Here is a 17,791-nt window from a genome sequence, read left to right on the forward strand (position 1 = left end):
AATCTATCCAGTTGCGACTTGTAAAATAGCAATTTTTCTATTCACTAAGTGAAAATGTGGTTTTGCGCTCTGGTTAGCTAGAAGGTCGAAAAGCGGGGATTTTTTTTTCACCGGGTGGTTAAGACGTGCACGGACGTGTTAACCCGGTGAAAAGGTATAAAGGTGTCGAGGTTGTTCGGGGAACCCGATTTCCACCGGAGCTTTTCACCTGGTGAAAACGCTAAAAAAAAACCGAATGGAACACATCCTTACACGAGCACAACGACCGGCCATCACGAGTGCACCAAGACTGATCAAGCTTTTATAACAAGTAGAATTAACCGACTATCTTCCTTTTACTGGAGCTTCGTAGGGAGTGTGTTGTTAAGAAACCGTTACTGAAATATTACAAAGGAAAAGTAGGTGCTCAGTAAAACCAATCGAACCGTATTACGCAGTCTCTGGGTATCCCGTACTTTTCATTCCTCCTTGGGTATTTTTTGACTTGCTTCCTCCTACAATTAGACTGCAATGGGTATAAATCATGGACCTTTCAGTAATTCAGCATTCAATCATTAGTTTTGCAAAAGCAAGCTTTCCAGGTTCATTCCAAAGAAACGTCATCTCGTCATGTCTTTAGACACCGACAGCAACGCGGCCATTAGGGGCACTGCCGACAGTCTTCATTCCATGGCCGCTCACATTGGGATCACTAGGAAGGTAGCCACCACCGGGAACGTTCAGGCCACCGTTGCCGACGTTCAGGCTACCATTGCCAACGTTCATGCCAGGACCGCTGTGGAGCGCGTGGCCGTTGCCAGTGCCGTGGGCTGCACCGTTAGTGCTAGTGGCAGAGTGCGGCTTGCGGACAACACGAGGAGCGGGTGGGATGTCGCGGCTCTTTCCAGCAGAACCAATCGAGAACACGGGGCTCTCCCACTTGTCGCCCTTGCGAGCGAGCTCCTTGTACTCCGTGGCCTTGGAGCTGATTCCGCCGGGAAGGCTGATGTGGGGGAAGATGCTGTCCTCCTTAGTGACGGCATAGTTGACCTTCTTGTCGGCAACAACGCCCTGGGCCTTCTGCTTGCCCTGGAGAACCTTCTTCTGAGCCGCCGTGACGTAGCGTTTGTAAATGTTGGGAGTCTTCTCGGGATCCTCGCGAGCCTCGTCAAGAGCCCTGTCAGCCTCCTGCTTGATCTCGTACAGGATGCTGTCGAGTCTGGCAGCCTGGTCACGAATGGCCTTCTCAAGAGCCTTCTGGAGACCGGGGCGGAGGACCTTGAGCATGATGGGCTTGAAGAGGTTGAAAAGCAGCTTGTGGTTGGACTTGATCAACTTGATACGCAAGTGCTTGACATCAACATCCACCTTATCAATCTTGAAGAAATTCTGCCTGTCCTTAGCATCGGCAGAAGACATCTTCATTCTGAAGGTGAAGCCATCGCCTTCGAGCAAAATGTTGGCAATACCGGTGTCGCTGAGCGAAGGGAAGCCCTGCTTCCGCTTGATGTAGTAGCTCACATCGCGCAGATCCATCTGGATACCGGCAACCTTGACATCAACGGACATCTTGTTCTTGTTGGCGATCTTCTTGCGACCAAAGCGCATGTAGTTTTCACTAGCAACTTCGAGGACATTGGGCATGAAGTTGTCGCTTTCAAGGACAAGGTTCTCGATCACAGCGTCGATCTGGTGATCAGAGTACTCGATACGGGGAACCGGAATGTAAGCGACATTCTCGAACATGGCGGGAATGATCACCTCGGTCATATCCTTAATGAGATGGGGCTTGAAGGTAGGCTTGCCGTTCTCATCGTTGCCAAGGTCAGTGAACAACTTGTTCAGGGAAGCCGCAAAGCTCTTGTTTTGGGGATCCTGGTCGAACTGATCGGCCAAGAACTTAAGCTCATCGACAATGCGGTCGGTGTGGGCACGATACTTGTTGCGGAGAAGGTAGTTGCCGTGGTCGTAGAGGCGGTTCCACTCCTCGTTGGAAGCATCATCGAGAATGTAGCCCTCCTCCTGAAGGCAGCGGCGGATGTAGCTGTTCATAGCCTTGAACCAATTCTTCAACTCGGGATCTCTGTCAGCATCCTCATAGATGGTTTTGATGGAATCCCAGAGATCATCGCTGGAAGTGCCGTTGGCAAAGCGCTCGATGAGGGTCTTGAGATCACCCTCGGCCTGGGCCAAAGCGGTATGGGTATCCTTCACAGTACCAGTGCCTTCCTGAGCAAGTCTGTTGACGTGGCGACCGTACTCCTCGGCGAGGTTGAGCAAAGTGGTGATCGCACGCTGGTAATCAGGGTGCTGCTGGCATTCAACAACCATTTTCTTCAGATAATGTTAGCTATTTGTCAGTTGAAATTAGCACTTCTCGGCATAAACATACCTTCAAGCGCCAGATCGTCTGCTCGCGACGCTCCTGGGGAACCTTCTTCTTGAAATACTCCCTCGTACGGGCCTTGTACTCCTCCTTCTTGTTCTTGGCCTTCTCCCTGGTCTCATCATCAAGGTTCTGGTCAAGCTTGCGCTGAGCGGTGTTGGCAGCAGCAGAGATGCCCTTCTGAGCGTCAATACCGGAAGAGGCGCCAGTGCGGCCATCGTGAGCAGCGGTGTTGGCCAAATCTCTGGGGTTGGCCGATCCATCAGGGTGAGCAGCAGAGGTGGCCTCGCCCATAACATGCTTGGCGTCCTCCTTGGGGTTCCCCTTGTAGAAGTCGTTGAACTTGCTCTTCACCTGATCACGGGAAAGCTCAGGCTTCTCGTGCCAAGTGTTATCGGGGGCGGGCGCATCAATCTGCTGGAGATCCTCCTGGGAAGGCCTCACGCGAGCGGCGGCATTGGTAGCAGCATCGCCAGCGATATCACGGAGCAAAACAGTAGCATCCTTGACTGGTGTTTGTTAGCATCTGTATCAGGCAAATGTCTACAACCAGGTTAGACAGTTCAACTTACGCAGCTTGCGGAACTGGCCGTTGGTGATAATAAGAGTGCCCAAAGTGCGCAATCCCTCGAGAGCCTGGTTGCCATGCTGCTGGGCCTGTTCCTTATTCACAGGAGCACCAGGGACGCTGACAGCCTTGGGGTCGAACTGCTGTGTCTGCCAAATGAAGTCCTGGAGAAGGTTTCCCTCATTCTTGGAGAGCAGGAGATTCTTGGCCTGTCTCACAACCTCCCTGAAATCGGCAACAAGCTGCTGTCCCTCTGTGGAGAGCTTCGTGGATGGGTTTGTGAGTGCCTTGGACTGGAGGAAGCTGTTCAACGCAACATCGATTTGGTCGTTCTACAAAAAAAAACAGTCAGCGTGGTCTGTATCTAACTGCGACTGCATACAGCGATGGGTAGATATACCGAAGGAACCTTGCCGTTCTGGAAAGCGCTGGCGATTCCGTAGAGCTGAAGTTTGCGGTTGACATCGGCCTCCTTCTGCTTAGCATCAACCGGCCGGTTGACGTTTGCCTTTCCGTTAACGGTCGCCATATTGACTGATTAAAAGAACTGAAATCAAAGGACGCGCAATGGTATTAGGGTGTCTGTTGGTATGGTTGCTGGGTATCACAGGAAAACAAAATGGAAAACCGTGAGGTGAGGCGGGTAGGATGCTGGACTATTCGAATATCGGTCCTCAACTTGGAAAAGCAAACGACGATTAGACGCGGACGAGTGCGGGGGTATCGGGTATTGGGTATGGGGTATTGGGTATCGGGTATTGGGTATCGGGTATCGTATTGTTGTTGTTTTGGTACTGAGTAAGAAATTAATGGAAAATAGGTCCAAGTCGAGATCGATGCAGGTGAAGGGTTGAAATGGAGACGGGGTGGGTGCCAGGTGGTATAAGTCGGTTTATAGCAGGAAGGGACCAAAATCAGACTTGACCTTTCACAGTCCGGGGAGTGTGTGCGTTTCCGGGAGGGCAGCTTGCTTGATGCTTGACGCCAGGTTCTGTTCTTGAGTGACGTGGGAGCAACCTACCTTCGGCACGGAGGGATGGTATGCGTCATAGGGAAGGCACGCAAGACATCGGGGTTGGACAGCCCTTTGAGGAAGCAGAAAGCCCAGACCTGTTTCCGGGGGGTAGGTAAGGCAAGAGGGTAGGAGAAGCAGGGGGGTCTACATGTGAAGGCAGGGGTGGTGCAGAAGAAATCTCACAAGAAAAAAGAAAAAAAAAGAAAAGGGAATCTGAGGGAGTGACGATGCCAATGCTCTCTCCCTTTTTTCACTTTTGCTCTCCATTCTCGCCGAGTCTCCCTGGTACCTACTTTCTATTTGGAACACGCATTTACCTGCTATGTATTTCTAGAAGGGCTAGTAAACATGCCAGTTGATTATCCACTCGATCCCCTTCACGGAGCTGTCTGCCAGACAAGGGTGAAGCTCAAGGGACACTCCATGGAAAAGTTGGGACTCGGGTGGTAACCGTGACGATCGGTTGAGATATGGACGGGGGTCTTGACGCCAATTGGGCGGCCAGGGGGGTCAAGTAGTGTAGACCAAGCCAAGCATGGAAGCTTGACGAGATGCATCACGATTCAATACGTGCGTCACACCTTCAACCCTCTCCAAAATCTCGAAATGGTCTTTTCTGATTCGTCTTGAAACAAAGACCTTCCAGATGAGGGGCTGGCACACCCCGTGGCTGCGCCAAAATGCACACAAACGGAGCACTTGCGCGACGTCGGCAGTGTGAATCAGTCCCTCATGCTAATTAAGCGGCAGTTCAGACGGCCTCAGGACGCTCTAGGTGCCTCTTTGTCACTCTCGAGAATATCAGGCCACCCGCTTGTGTTTGTATTTACTGCTGCGGTGGCCAGCCATCTTGGTGATACAATGCCCGGGTCTGCCTCAGCAGGGCAGTCAGGGCAGCACTTAAGCTGGCTTCCATCCCCCATTCCCAGCCCTGCTGGGACGTGATTGCACATCGATTCCATTCACCATCCACCAACGTCCACGCTTTCGCTTTCTGCAGCGAGAAACGAAACAAATCCGAGTGAGCTGCCTTACATCGGCATGCACCATGTGGGTGTCAGGGTCACTTCCATCTCGTGGGCCGCCGCACGACTGAATTATGTATCATCCATCGGCCCCTTTGATCGAGAATAGCCCGAACTCTCTCCGAGTGTCAAAAGTTTTTTTTTCTCTCCCAACCCGTGACTGAATGTGCTAGATATCATGAGTTTGCTTGACGTAACTTCCGATATAATTGGGCCATTGGCTAACATTGAGCACAAAAAGGAGACCAATTCCGTGCGCTGTTACAAACGCGACTTTGATAGTTATGTTCAAGAATCCAGCACATAAAATCGCAGCCCATGACGTCACGAAATGTGGGACCGCCGGCTTGTGGGTCAAGGCTTGGCGCGGTCTGGACTGGGGCCACAATCAATGCAACCTCCAGTCCAAACAAACAAAACATGGAAGCCCAGACCCTGGAAAACTTGAAGCCATCGAATATCATCAAGCTTCATCACCACACAATGGTGAACCTCCAAGCCACCTTGCATCATGTTTGTTGATATTCGATGCATGCCATTGCCAAGACGGACCCCGAATGGCCGCTGTCGGCCACGGCACAATCGGCAGCGAACGGTTGTGATTGTCGATAGTGATCATCGATCAGCCGTTTTCCCTTTCCCTCCGTAGAGCGTACATTCGTGACGAGAGGTAAAACGTTATGTATGATTCTGGTTTGTAAAATACGGGCTGATATTCGAGTTCTTCCGTCGGTAGATTCTGCCGACTGCAATGTTGATGGCCATTTCTGGGTGTGGACATCAAGGGTTTGAAGCGCGGCTTATAAGGCTGGGCTGTAAGGCGACGTTGAAATAACCTCAAGCTGTCAACCTTGCTGCCTCATAAGTGCGGAACTTATTGCCTGTCCCTACCTATAGTCTATATAGACAGTGACAGATCAATCATTCGGTCACTGGATCCACGACCAAAATGTGGAAATGTTGAAGAGATTCACATTTCACACCCGACAATCAGGACAATTTATCTCCTAAGGAACAGCATGTAACCCGAACACTGATAGCACAGAATGGCGGGAAGGCGTATGTCACTTTCACTTGCTGTTATGCTCTCACGAACTCGCATTTGACATGTCCATAGAACAGAAGCTAATAAGATCCAATGCAATATACTTTATCTGTCTATCCTTATCTCACCGATATAATGGAAGCTCAGTGATGGTGATGCTTGGCATGGAATGAACAGTCTATCGTCGGTGAAGGCTGAGGGCACCCGCTGTCTCACCTCGGTGAACGGAATGACGGGAATAACGAAGCTGGTCTGTGCACCTATCAATATCAATAAAGAGAGTCACATGATCACGGATCTGAAAAGTCGACGTCGCGCCACCCAGCGGCGCGCCAAGCGAGAGCTGGAAGTCTGTGTCAGGGAAAAGGCTTGTGTCAATTGAATTGATTGGTAGAAGAAGGTGAAGATTAGGAGGAAAATGAGAACCTCTGGAAGCCTGGGGCGGCTAGTCTTAAATATATGGAAATCCGTCCCCAACTATCCTTCCTGTTAGGCCTTGCTAGGTACCTGATTTCCTCGTGTACTTGGCTTCCTTCTATTCTGAATAACCTCTTCTTATCTTCGTGGGCTCCTTTTGTATATATATTGATGCCTTCCTTCCAGAGGGCTGTATGCGGGGTAAGTGCTGTGTTGCACGGGCCCGTCGGTGAGGGGTCGGTGCCGAGTCCTGACAGTCTGGAGAAAGAGAATGACTGGCAGCAGCAGCTGCAGCCTACAGGATTGGCCATGCGGCGAGATATTGCAGCTGTCAACTCGCCTCACGCCGTGTTCCAGCGCTCCCCAACAAGCAGCGGGATTGGACGCCGACTGGAAGGTCAGGGTCGCAAGGTTGCACCCGCCTGGGGAGTCTTGGGGAGTCCAGGCAATTCTGCTAGCCCCGTGCATTGTGCAGCGACAGTGGAAGAAGTGGAAAGCCCGGCATGGTGGATGGAATCTGCATTTGACTTTCCTCATCTTTTTTTGTCTGTTCTTGCCTGCCACCTTATCCACTTTTCTGCCCTTTTCTTCACCTTGGAGATCACCACCTGCAGGAAGATACACCTTGCTATGCCATATACCCAATAGATTTGGTTCAACTGTCGCCGAGCGCCCATTGCATCTTTCAGCCTTTCGATCATCCGGACATATCATCTCCATACAAATACAGAGATAGCGAGCGAGGCGTGCTTACACACCAAAACACCCTACCCCGAACGTGGACCAGAGCCAGACGCAAAGGCATTTCGTTACTAGGTTCCGCCGAGACGGGATACCCACCGAACAATTCCACCGAACTAAGAACGGGGCGAGTCCACCTTTCCGTCGCGCCGCGCCTTTTCTCGGCGCAGGCCTCCCGAAGCGAAGAGACCCCAATCCATACTATCTTTTTCTGTGCTGAGCCTGCTCCAACGGAAGCTCGATCTTCGAATCCACTTCCGTCGCCTGCCTTTTCACAAAGCCCAAAAAAGCGTACCGATACGCTTACCTAGCTACGCCGTACAGCTCGACTAGGCTCTCTTCAAGCCTTGCGCCCCTCTTCGTCGTCATACGTCGTTGTCCCTTCTTGTCACTCTCTCTTTTTCTGTCATCAGTAACCCATATTACTGTCAAGGTAAACCAACAGCCGGCCACGCAAAGCGAACGACCGAACGACCGGGAGGCGGAAAGACAAGAAACATGAGCATTTTCAACCAAAAATCCAAGTTCAAAATCAAGACCGAGATCCGCACCGTCCGCGAGACCGTCGAGCGCCCCAAACTCAAAGCGTCGACATCCTCCTCGAGCATACCCACCACCGGTTCCTCACAACACTCCAACGTCCGGACCGCGGGGGCGGGGTCATCGCTGTCGCGCGCCTCGTCCACATCCAGACTCAACGGAACCAAGCACACCACTTCTACCTCCTCCTCCGCACGCGCCTCTCTCACCAAGGTCAGCACCACCTCGACCGCACGACGGGTCCAGAGCGCGTCGCCCAACCCGTCCATCAGCGGCGACGGCCGGAGCAGCCGCAAGCGGCGTGCGGCCAAGGCCTCGAGCCGGTCGCCCATCAGCCCGCACTTCTCTGAAGACTCGGATTCGGACAGCAACGGGGACGAGAACTGGGAGGACAACCTGGACGCGCGCAAGCGTCGCAAGCGGGTGCACGATGAGCGACCCGTCGACGTGAACCGGAAGCTACGACACCCCAAGATCTGGAAGGGCGAGGATGCGGATCAGGTGGAGCGGATACCCGGATCGGGAATCATACATGCGGCCAAGGTCGCGAGCCTGGAACACAAGTGCAAGCCCGCACTGGGACTGAAGAACGAGGAGGTTGCTGTGAGGTTGCAGTACCCTGGGGTCAGGTATCCTGAACGGTGGGTGGCCCTTTACGATTTTCTTTACCTTCCCCGCACCATATACTCGTCTTGGAACATGAAGCTAATCTGTCACGCGCGCATGGTAGATACGAATTGGTAGAAGGTAAAGATAAGATTGATGCCGTCAAGGACATCGAAAAAGTTGTACAACTAGTCGCCTCGACCTATCTTACAGAAGAAGAGGGCAAGATCTTCCTTGACCACCAGACAGGCATCCTCCGAAAGCTCGTAAAGAGCAAAAACCGATCCGACGGCCCCGGCTTCAAAGCCGCCCTCCGCGAATACAATGACGAACTCCTCAAGCTCATGCGCAAGGGCGTCATTGTCCGAAACCTCGACAAGATGCACGGGATACCGCGCGAGCTGGTCGATTTCATCCTCGACCAGGTATACGACCGCACCGTCGCCCCACGGGTCGAGCTCCTGGCCAAGTACCAGAACGGCAGCGACAACGTCTACGGCGAACTGAACCACCCTTTCATCTCCGACATTCTCGAGCGGACCAACCTGACCTCGGGCAAGGTGTTTGTCGATCTCGGCTCGGGCGTCGGCAACGTCACGCTCCAGGCGGCGCTCGAGATTGGGTGCGAGAGCTGGGGCTGCGAGATGATGGAGAACGCGTGCAACCTGGCCGAGGCGCAGTACGACGAGTTCCTGGCCCGCTGCCGGCTGTGGGGGGTCAAGCCCGGCAAGGTGCGCCTGGAGAGAGGGGACTTCCGTAAGAACGAGAAGGTCCTCGAGGTGCTCAAGCGGGCCGACGTGGTGCTCGTCAACAACCAGGCCTTCACGTCGCAGCTCAACGACAACCTCGTCAGCATGTTCCTGGACCTCAAGATCGGATGCAAGATCATCTCGCTCAAGACGTTTGTGCACGACAACAAGAATGCAGAGAACGACGTGGCCACGTCGATCCTGGATGTCGAGCACCTTACGTATCCTGAAGGCTATGTCAGCTGGACTGGCGCTAGCGGGACATATTGTATCTCGACCCGGAGGTGATGAAATGGCCAGGGGGTAAATGCTGTGCTGGATTTGGAGATGGAGGAGATTAGCGAGCTCTTCCTGCTTTGATGGGCTCTTGGTACCATGATGATACCTGGGATCAAAATATTCGCAGGAGTATGCGCGTATGATGTGTCTTGTTATTCTAGCATAGCGGTTTCTGGATGGCGCGCCTGAAAAGCGAGCTTGTATCATCCGCGTCGTATGGGTTTTTGTTTCATCTGATATATCCAGATGTATGCGTAAAATAGAGGTGGAAGGGAAGGAAAGGGAAGGGCAAAAGGGAAAGGGAAAGGATTACCAGGGTTTTATATCAAGTACATACATACCTTTTGTAACAGTCCCCGTGTAGTAATAATATGCTGGCTGTGAAGCATACAAGCAAAGAGACCAACCAACCTTCCGAAACTCCTGCGCTATGCCGATCACATTATCGTAAATCGTCCGCCTTTTCCTTGTGGTATCTTTGGCGCTGCTGTATCAGGGTGCTGGCATGGATTGTCGAAACTTCTTGGCGTTCTCGGACGGTCATCTTCACCCTCCTCTTGTCGTCTATATGCGCAGTCTCGGTTTTTGTTGCGCTCCCCCGCTGCTGGGATTCCCCCATTCGATATTCCTTGCTTTCCATCCTCTATCTCCTCCTGGAACCAGATGACCGATGACCGGAACCCGACGTCGAATCATTCGCCATGTTCATGGCCTCCGCCTCCTGCCCAACCCGCTTCATGAAGCGCGCTACCAGCTGCTTGTTCTCCGCCTCCATCTCGGAGCGCCGCTTTTCGACAAGATCCAGGTGGGTGTTAAGTACCTGCAACTCATCCTGCACGTCCGCCAACATCTTGCTCTTGGCGCGCAGCTCTTCCTCGCGGTCTCGGAGCTTGATGGTGAGCGTTTTCCTCTCAGCCGTCAATGTTTGTAATGCCTTGTTGTCGGCTGTCGTCTTCGTGCGCAAGCGGACGAGCTCCTCTTCGACTGCCGTTAGGCGCCGTTGGAAATCGCCCTTTGCGCGGAGGGCTTCGGCTAGATCGACACGGAGACGGGCGAGAAGGGCGGAGTCGGCGGCGGTCGGCGCAGTTGTTGTCGAGTCAGCGGCGGCATCGGTCTTGGTCGGGTCTCGGTCTCGGGGCTTGTTGGCGGCGCCGCTACTTGACGAGGAGGACGATAGGTAGGTCTCGACTTGCTGTTGGAGGGCCGCCTTTTCGGCTTCTAGTACGGATATGCGGTCGAAGAGTTGCTGGCCTGGAGACTTGCATATTCAGGATGATGTTTGCTGGGTGGTAAGTTCTGAAGGAATGAAAGGGAGTTGCGGTGGGACTTCAAGCAAGCAAGACAAGACAAGGAAGCAGGGCAAGGCCGGGGCAAGCAACTGACAGGTATCCACAAGCTCTCGGTTGACGGGATTCCGCTGGTCGGCATCCATGAGGGATGAAAGGTACTCGTCGCGCCAGCCGGGCATTTTGTTGGGTACGAATTCTAGGTGACAGATGGCTGGGAAGCTGGGCTCAAACAATCAAGAAGCGGGAAGTCAGAAGAATAAGGCTCCGGAAAGTTGGGAGTTGGTACAGGTTAACCGGCATTGATTCGTTCCTGTGCCGGAGGATGGAGATGATGCAAACATAAGGTAGCGACGTTGGTCGGACCGGGAACTTTTGTCTTTAGCGCATGGAGGGGCTTGTGGGGCTGACAACTGGGTACTGTCCCCACACGGTGACTCCGGCTCCACGCAGGCCTGATCAACGACAACCCGACAGGAGCAGGGGGCAGGGGGAGGCATCCCACTGTGCGCGCCTGCCAGGTCATCCAAGGAACCTCCGCTAGCGCACCAGTAACCGCCTGCAGTGCAGCCTGAGCTGGGCAGGTGTTGGGGAATCTCGTACCTTGCTGGAGACCTCATGCTCATTCCTCACTCTCACTCACACTCACAATATGCAAACATGATGATATGATGGAGGTCCCTCATCCAACAGCAGGATGGGAACAGGTTGGCGAAAAGTTTTACCGCAAGACCCAACTGTACACCCAAGTTTTTGATGCGGACCTAGACCTTGACAACTACATTGTTGCCGGTGCCCCCTATGGCGGAGCTGTTGGTATTGTTTTCCTTGTGATCCCACTCGATGATGACGTGTTTCAGAAAGGTCATGCTCTGACGTTGCCATCACAGCTCTCTACCGCGATGAGGAGAAGTTGGTGGCATTCGCTGCAGGAAGGCCCTCAAAACCGAGCATAGACATTTACAGCTGTGCCGGAAAGCTCATCAGGCGCATTCCGTGGGACAAGGGCTCCATCAAGGGCCTGGGTTGGTCTGAGGATGAGAAGCTTCTGGTTGTCACCGGAGACGGCACCGTGAGGTGCTACTACGATCTTCAGGGCGACTTCACCCAGTTTTCGCTTGGACACGACGCCGACGAGGTTGGGGTTCGGTCATGCAAGTTCTACGGCCACGGTCTCGTCGCTCTCTTGAACAACAACTCGCTCGTATCGGTCTCGGCTTATGATGAACCGAGACCCAAACTCCTGGCACAACCTCCGGAAGGCCAGGTTCACTCATGGTCTCTCGTACCGCCTGCTTACACCTTGTCCAGATCCGTTGAGGTTTTGCTGAGCATCGGTCAAACAATCTACGTCTCCGACGCAAGCGAATGCGAAGACCGCTTCATCGATATCGGGCCCTTTTCACATATCAGCATCTCGCCGAATGGCAAGTTTGTTGCCTTGTACACAACAACCGGGAAGGCTCATGTCATTAGCAGCGACTTCCAGACTCGCCTGAGCGAATACGTGTCCAAATCCAAGATCCCGCCACAATACTTCGAATGGTGCGGCAACGATGCCGTCGTCATCGCCTGGGAGGATGAAGTTCGACTCGTTGGCCCAGGGGGTTCACTAGCCAGGTTCTATTATGACAATGGCCGGATCCATATCCTCCCCGACTTCGACGGCGTCCGTGTTCTTGCCAACGACACTTGCGATTTCCTGCAAAAAGTCCCCGACGTCATCGAAGAGGTCTTTCATCTGGGTACCGACTCGCCCTCATCCATCTTGCTAGACGCCGTCGAACAGCTGGAGATGCAGTCACCAAAGGCCGACGACAACATCCAGCTCATCCGCTCCAACCTCGTCGAAGCCGTCGACACCTGCGTCAACGCCGCCGGCCAGGAATTCAGCATCCACTGGCAAAAACAGCTCCTCAAGGCCGCCTCCTTCGGCAAGTCCGTCCTCGACATCTACAACAGCGACGACTTCGTCGACATGTGCGAGACCCTCCGCGTGCTCAACGCCGTGCGCTTCTTCGAGATCGGCCTCCCCCTATCCTACGAGCAATACCAGCGCCTTTCCCCCTCGGGTTTAATCGCCCGTCTGCTCAACCGCCGCGAATACCTCCTCGCCCTCAAGATCGCCGGCTACCTCCGCCTCCCCACCGACAAGATCTACGTGCACTGGGCCTCGGCCAAAGTGCGCGTCGGCGCCGAAGACGACGACACCATCTGCCGCAAGATCGTCGACAAGCTGTCCGGCAAACCGGGAATCTCCTTTGAAGCCATCGCCCGGGCCGCCTACGACGAAGGCCGCGGCCGTCTGGCGACCGAACTGCTCAACCACGAGCCGCGCGCAGGCCGACAGGTACCGCTGCTGCTTAGCATGGAAGAAGACGAAGTAGCCCTGGACAAGGCCATCGAGTCCGGCGACACCGACCTCGTCTATTTTGTGCTGCACCAGCTCAAGCGCAAGCTGCCTTTGGCGACCTTCTTCCGGGTCATCAGCAGCCGGCCGACGGCCACGGCGCTGGTGGAGGCGTCGGCGCGACTCGGCGGTGGTGTCGTGCTCGGTAACGTTGATGAGGACCATCATGCCCATGCTGCCAGCCATAACTACAGCCAAAGTGGAAGCGGCAGCACCACGTGCGAAGACACCGCCCTCCTCAAAGACCTCTACTACCAAGACGACCGACGCGTCGACGGGTCCGACGTGTTCGTGCGCGAGGCTCTACGCCAACCAGAAGCCAGGACGGCAGCGGACAAGCTCGCGCTAGCAGCCAAGTTGCTGGCGGACAACGCCAAAGAAAACGCGTTTGAGCTGTCTGCCCTAAAAGAAGCGACGACGCTGCTGAGGATGCAGGAGGCGTTTGATCGCGACTTGCACCCGGAGACGTTCACGGGCTTGTCGGTCAACCAGACCGTCTTCAAGCTGATTAGATTGGGATACCATGGCAGGGCGAAGAAGGTGCAGAGCGAGTTTAAGGTGACTGAGAAGATTGCTTGGTGGATTCGGTATGTTTTTTTTTTCTGTCTCTCCTCCCCCCCTCGCCCCCCTATTACTATACTAATAGCGGAAAAAAAAAACAGTCTCCAAGCCCTAGTCTCCAAACGCGACTGGTCCGAAATCGAAGACCTCTCTTCCAAAAACCGGAAATCCCCGATCGGGTGGGAACCCTTCTACACCCAAGTCCTGCAGGCGGGTAACCAGCGACTAGCCGCTACCTTTATCCCCAAGTGCGCATCTGCTGGAGGACTGGAACCGGGCGCGACGATCGGCATGTACGAGAAGTGCGGGATGCGGGTGAAGGCCGCTGAGGAGGCGGTCAAGTACAGGGATGCGGAAGCTTGGGCGAGGTTGTTGGAGGAGGCGGGTAGGGGCACGCAGGAGGGGAGGGAGATTGAACGGTTGGGTGGGAGTGTTTTTAGGAGGTGAGGTGGGTTGGGTTGGGTTGGGTTGGTTGGTGGATGGATGGGTATGAGTTATGACTTCGTTATGGCATTTTGCGTTTTGAAATTTTCATATGATGCGAATATACGTGGTATGACTGTTGATCAGGGGACTTCATGTTGAAGTGAACAAACATCACCAGGAAGACCTTTCCTAAATATGTCTTCTATGTCACTCATCGATGTGAGGTTCATTCTTGAGCGTGGTATCAATACGCAGCCGAAACTTCAATCAACAAGACTCCGGCACGTATATTATCTGGCGGCCAAGTAAACTCGTATCGCTATGCCCCATTATTTCGCCATGATCAATATCGCTATGTGTAGGTCTGACAGTAAATAACTATGCCAGCCCAAACCCGTGATCGCACTATCCGAGAAAATGAATCAAGCCTTTCTTTTCCCCCACAACAAACTCCTCAAGACACAGACAATGATGATGCTGTCTACATACTATCAACTTATCCTCCCCTCCCACTAACATATGTAATCGTTTCTTCCTCTATACTCTCCTCCCTTCCCGACTCAACGACGTTGCCTCTCTCCTGCCTGACCTGGATAGCTGTTGTGTTCTGGCCTTTTTCCTCTTGTAAGGTTCAAAGCAGAGATCGAGCACCGGGCAATGGTTTTTAACTTGTCGCTTGTGACAAATGCCCCGTGTCGTCGTATGTGACAGACAACTTGCAAACACTTCCTCCTCCTTTGACTTCCCAGATCAACAAAGACCTCGCAACTCCATTAGATGCCAGCGTCCATACTCCTTATCGACAAAGACCCAACTGACAGCATATAGTATAAGAAAAAATTAATCCACCATGACCGACGAAGGAGAGATGGTGAAGAACAAATAACGCCCCATGCAGTAAACGCTAACCAGAGTGTCACCGTGGGTAACCTGGTGGATAGCTGAGTTGATTGTAGACCGCAGACCTTAGACCACCGTACTAGCCCATGCAAAAAGGGGCCCGTCGTGGTTCAGGTGCTGGATAGCTGATGAGTTGATCGTAGACTGTAGCCCGTAATAGACCGTACTAGCCCATGCAAAAGGGGGCTGATGTACACTAGAATCACTGGGGACAGGAACAGAGGCTATGTACTCCCAGGAGCCCCAGTGATGTGAGCACCTGCTACTGCGGCTTCGAGACTGGCTAGTCTCGAAGCACTGTCGGGTTCTCCGTTGGCTCGCGTACGTGTGGTGCTGCCGCCATCAAAGACCCAAGGCCCAACGTCGTTACGTGGTGTGATCGGACCCTCGTGAGTGCTGACAACGTGGGCGATTCCAGTGGGCGACGGAGTCCTGGCGGCATCTCGACGAATTTCATCTGCTTGACCGTTGACTGCAGCTGGGCTCTGCCGAATGGGCACTGGCTGCGACGTTGAGTTATGCGAGACCACGGGGCGGCTAGTCCCGTCGAAGGGATTAGATACGGCGGGCTGTTGCGGGTTCGAATACAGCATCGTTACGTCGCCGCTAGCGTCTGTTTCGTGCTGGTGAATCGGCGTGGCCGCTACCGGTCGAGCTTGAGCGTCGTTGGAGCTGGCTTGACTTCCATCCTGAACGTATACGGCGTCTTCCATCTGTTCATCCGCCTCCAGTGCCTCCCAATCCTCCGGGTCGTCAACTTCAGCCTCAAGATCGGCAGCGGCACGGCAGTTCGGGCATATAAATTGAGGATAAGATGGCGATGACAATAATGATCGGATGCACTTGTAGTGCCATGTATGCGAGCAGGGGGCAACAAACAGAGACTGGCAGGGCTGTCATCCGAAGGTTTGATTAGTCACCAGAGCAAGATGAAATAGTTGATGGGATGAAAGGTTGTGGGTTACTAACCCCTATACTATTAAGACAGATCGAGCAGTCTTGCGAATATGACTGGGAAGCGCCATTCGCAGAACTTTGGGCTGTCATGTTTCTAAGCCTCTTGTGCGTGTTCATACTGCGAGAGAGTCAGCTGATATGTCAAAGAGAACGCACGACAGGTCAAAGAGCCTGCAGCGTAGGACAAGACGGCAAGCGGTGGAATACTAACTTGAAGGCGTTGAGTTTGGCCTGCCAGCCACGATTTAGCTCGAGCCTCATTTTAACACAGCGGAATATCATTTCCTCGCCTCCCTTGAAGTCGATTCCCAACTGTACGATATCGCCATCATTGACGGGGAAGGGCTTGGATTCGGTCCCTGGAGGACTAAGGCGTATATGGTTGAGGAAGGTTCCGCTACTGCTTTTGACGTCTTTGATGAACCACTTTCCGTCTTCATACCAGAACTCGCAATGCCGCCTACTAACGACCTTGCTTTTAAATCCTACGGGCGCTGCCGAGGGCACATTATGCGGAACCGCTGAAGGTTTATCTCTTTCGGAATATCTGCCGACGCGAATGACTTCTTTTCCGGTTGGTAGAGTGCGTGAGATCGGAGAGAAGGTAAGCGACGGGCGTGTTGCCCGAGGATCGTAGAAGATGCTAAAACGTATCGAAGGAAGTGGCTCCATGCTTCCACCGGTTTCAGCCCTGCTCGCAACGTCGCTTGTAGTCGCGGATCGAGCCCTAGTCATGATGGGCGCGTTATTGTGATTATTAATGTTATCCGAAGAGGAGCTGTTGCTATCGAAAGTGTCTGCAGCCACCCGAATGCCGTTGTCATCCGAGAGTTGAGGGGATAAGGGTCCGGCTGAGGTTGTCCCTCGAGGTACTGATGTCGTCGGCGTGGTGGTAGTAGGCGACTCCAGAGACGCAGAAGCGATGCCGTCGGTGAGGGAGATGGAGTGGGAACGGTGCGGAAGAAGAGAAAAGGGCGTTCGATTGGGCCGCACAGAGGCCGAGTGGTTGGGATTTACGGTCGCGTCGTTGGTCGAGAGCGAAGGCGAATGTCCGGACAGGCGCGCAGGGTCGCTGTGGCCGCGGGAAATGAAGGGGATATGGATGGCGGAGAGAGAGGAGGAATTCTGGCGATGGGTGCGGCCGTTGTTTGCGCTGGGGATGGCGGTGTTATTGTTGTTGTTAGCGGCAGCTTTTACACCGGACGCTGGTGCTGTGGCTGTGGGGGCTTCGGGGCCCGAACCAGGGCCAGCAGAGGTGGTGCTGCTGACCGTGCCGCTTGACGAGTTGGAGACTTGCGGGTTGGCGGCGGATTGGTGGGTGGTGTCGGTGTGTAAGGTCACGGAGTGATGTCCCGAGGCGTTGACAGGCGAGTTGGGCGCCGTCGTGTTGTGCGAAGAGTGATCCCGCGACAGGATGTGAGTCTGGGTATAATTCCGGAGGTAACTCAGCCCGCGCAGTCGGCTTGTTCTCGACGTTGACCCCGAGCTTCCAGTGGCAGCGGCGGCGGACGTGGGTGAGGCAGCAACACCTGGCGAAGAAGCGACCGGGTCACTCCCAAAGCCCGGAAAGGGCGCTGGGGTCGAGTGGGTGAACACTGTCATCCCTCTAGAAGTAACATGTAAGGTCGGTAGGAGGGTATTTAGAGGAAGGTGCCGGTGACAGCTGCAGGCAGATGGATCGATTTGTATCAGATCCGATGTAGGTATACGACTCGACCAGCGGTAGAGGCAGGAACAAGGGGGTAATTATAAACAAACAGAAGGAACCAAGAGGTTGGGCGGACTGAAGAATACTATCCCGAGTCAGAGATTGGAAAAGGAGAGAAAAGAAATAACAGCGAGGCGGCGGTAGATTTGTAAAAAAAGAGATATGGAGAGGTTAATAGGTCAGGACCTGTCAA

General features: G+C 53.7%; 6 protein-coding genes across 6 annotated transcripts; 3 read left to right on the forward strand and 3 right to left on the reverse strand.

Annotated features, from left to right (window-relative positions):
- Nucleotides 1–265: 265 nt before the first annotated feature.
- Nucleotides 266–3,710, reverse strand: B0H65DRAFT_256025 (uncharacterized protein). Its single transcript, XM_062822553.1, has 4 exons — nt 3,334–3,710; nt 2,938–3,265; nt 2,372–2,874; nt 266–2,313 (listed from the first exon to the last, which is right to left on the reverse strand). Exons 1-4 carry the CDS (start codon nt 3,460–3,462, stop codon nt 616–618), a joined length of 2,658 nt encoding a protein of 885 aa, XP_062679287.1. The 5' UTR covers nt 3,463–3,710; the 3' UTR covers nt 266–615.
- Nucleotides 3,711–6,334: 2,624 nt separating this feature from the next.
- On the forward strand, nt 6,335–7,379 carry B0H65DRAFT_256067 (uncharacterized protein). Its single transcript, XM_062822555.1, has one exon. The coding sequence runs from the start codon at nt 6,478–6,480 to the stop codon at nt 7,081–7,083; it is 606 nt and encodes a 201-aa protein (XP_062679288.1). The 5' UTR covers nt 6,335–6,477; the 3' UTR covers nt 7,084–7,379.
- B0H65DRAFT_256068 (putative DOT1 protein) lies at nt 7,380–9,705 on the forward strand. Its single transcript, XM_062822556.1, has 2 exons — nt 7,380–8,357; nt 8,447–9,705. The coding sequence occupies exons 1-2, from the start codon at nt 7,675–7,677 to the stop codon at nt 9,357–9,359; spliced, it is 1,596 nt and encodes a 531-aa protein (XP_062679289.1). The 5' UTR covers nt 7,380–7,674; the 3' UTR covers nt 9,360–9,705.
- Nucleotides 9,706–9,993: 288 nt separating this feature from the next.
- B0H65DRAFT_510498 (autophagy-related protein 16) lies at nt 9,994–10,818 on the reverse strand (the record flags this gene model as incomplete). The annotated part of the gene is made up of 2 exons (XM_062828404.1): nt 9,994–10,601; nt 10,734–10,818. The coding sequence occupies 2 exons, from the start codon at nt 10,816–10,818 to the stop codon at nt 9,994–9,996; spliced, it is 693 nt and encodes a 230-aa protein (XP_062679290.1).
- A 356-nt stretch (nt 10,819–11,174) lies between these two features.
- On the forward strand, nt 11,175–14,054 carry B0H65DRAFT_528733 (vacuolar protein sorting-associated protein 16; the record flags this gene model as incomplete). Its single annotated transcript, XM_062828901.1, has 3 exons — nt 11,175–11,452; nt 11,527–13,633; nt 13,709–14,054. The coding sequence occupies exons 1-3, from the start codon at nt 11,305–11,307 to the stop codon at nt 14,052–14,054; spliced, it is 2,601 nt and encodes an 866-aa protein (XP_062679291.1). The 5' UTR covers nt 11,175–11,304.
- Nucleotides 14,055–14,929: 875 nt separating this feature from the next.
- On the reverse strand, nt 14,930–17,714 carry B0H65DRAFT_256210 (uncharacterized protein). Its single transcript, XM_062822557.1, has 3 exons — nt 16,102–17,714; nt 15,903–16,008; nt 14,930–15,826 (listed from the first exon to the last, which is right to left on the reverse strand). Exons 1-3 carry the CDS (start codon nt 17,490–17,492, stop codon nt 15,158–15,160), a joined length of 2,166 nt encoding a protein of 721 aa, XP_062679292.1. The 5' UTR covers nt 17,493–17,714; the 3' UTR covers nt 14,930–15,157.
- Nucleotides 17,715–17,791: the final 77 nt, after the last annotated feature.

Source organism: Neurospora tetraspora, assembly GCF_033439725.1.
Source record: "Neurospora tetraspora strain CBS 560.94 chromosome Unknown B0H65scaffold_6, whole genome shotgun sequence".
NCBI classification, from domain to species: domain Eukaryota; kingdom Fungi; phylum Ascomycota; class Sordariomycetes; order Sordariales; family Sordariaceae; genus Neurospora; species Neurospora tetraspora.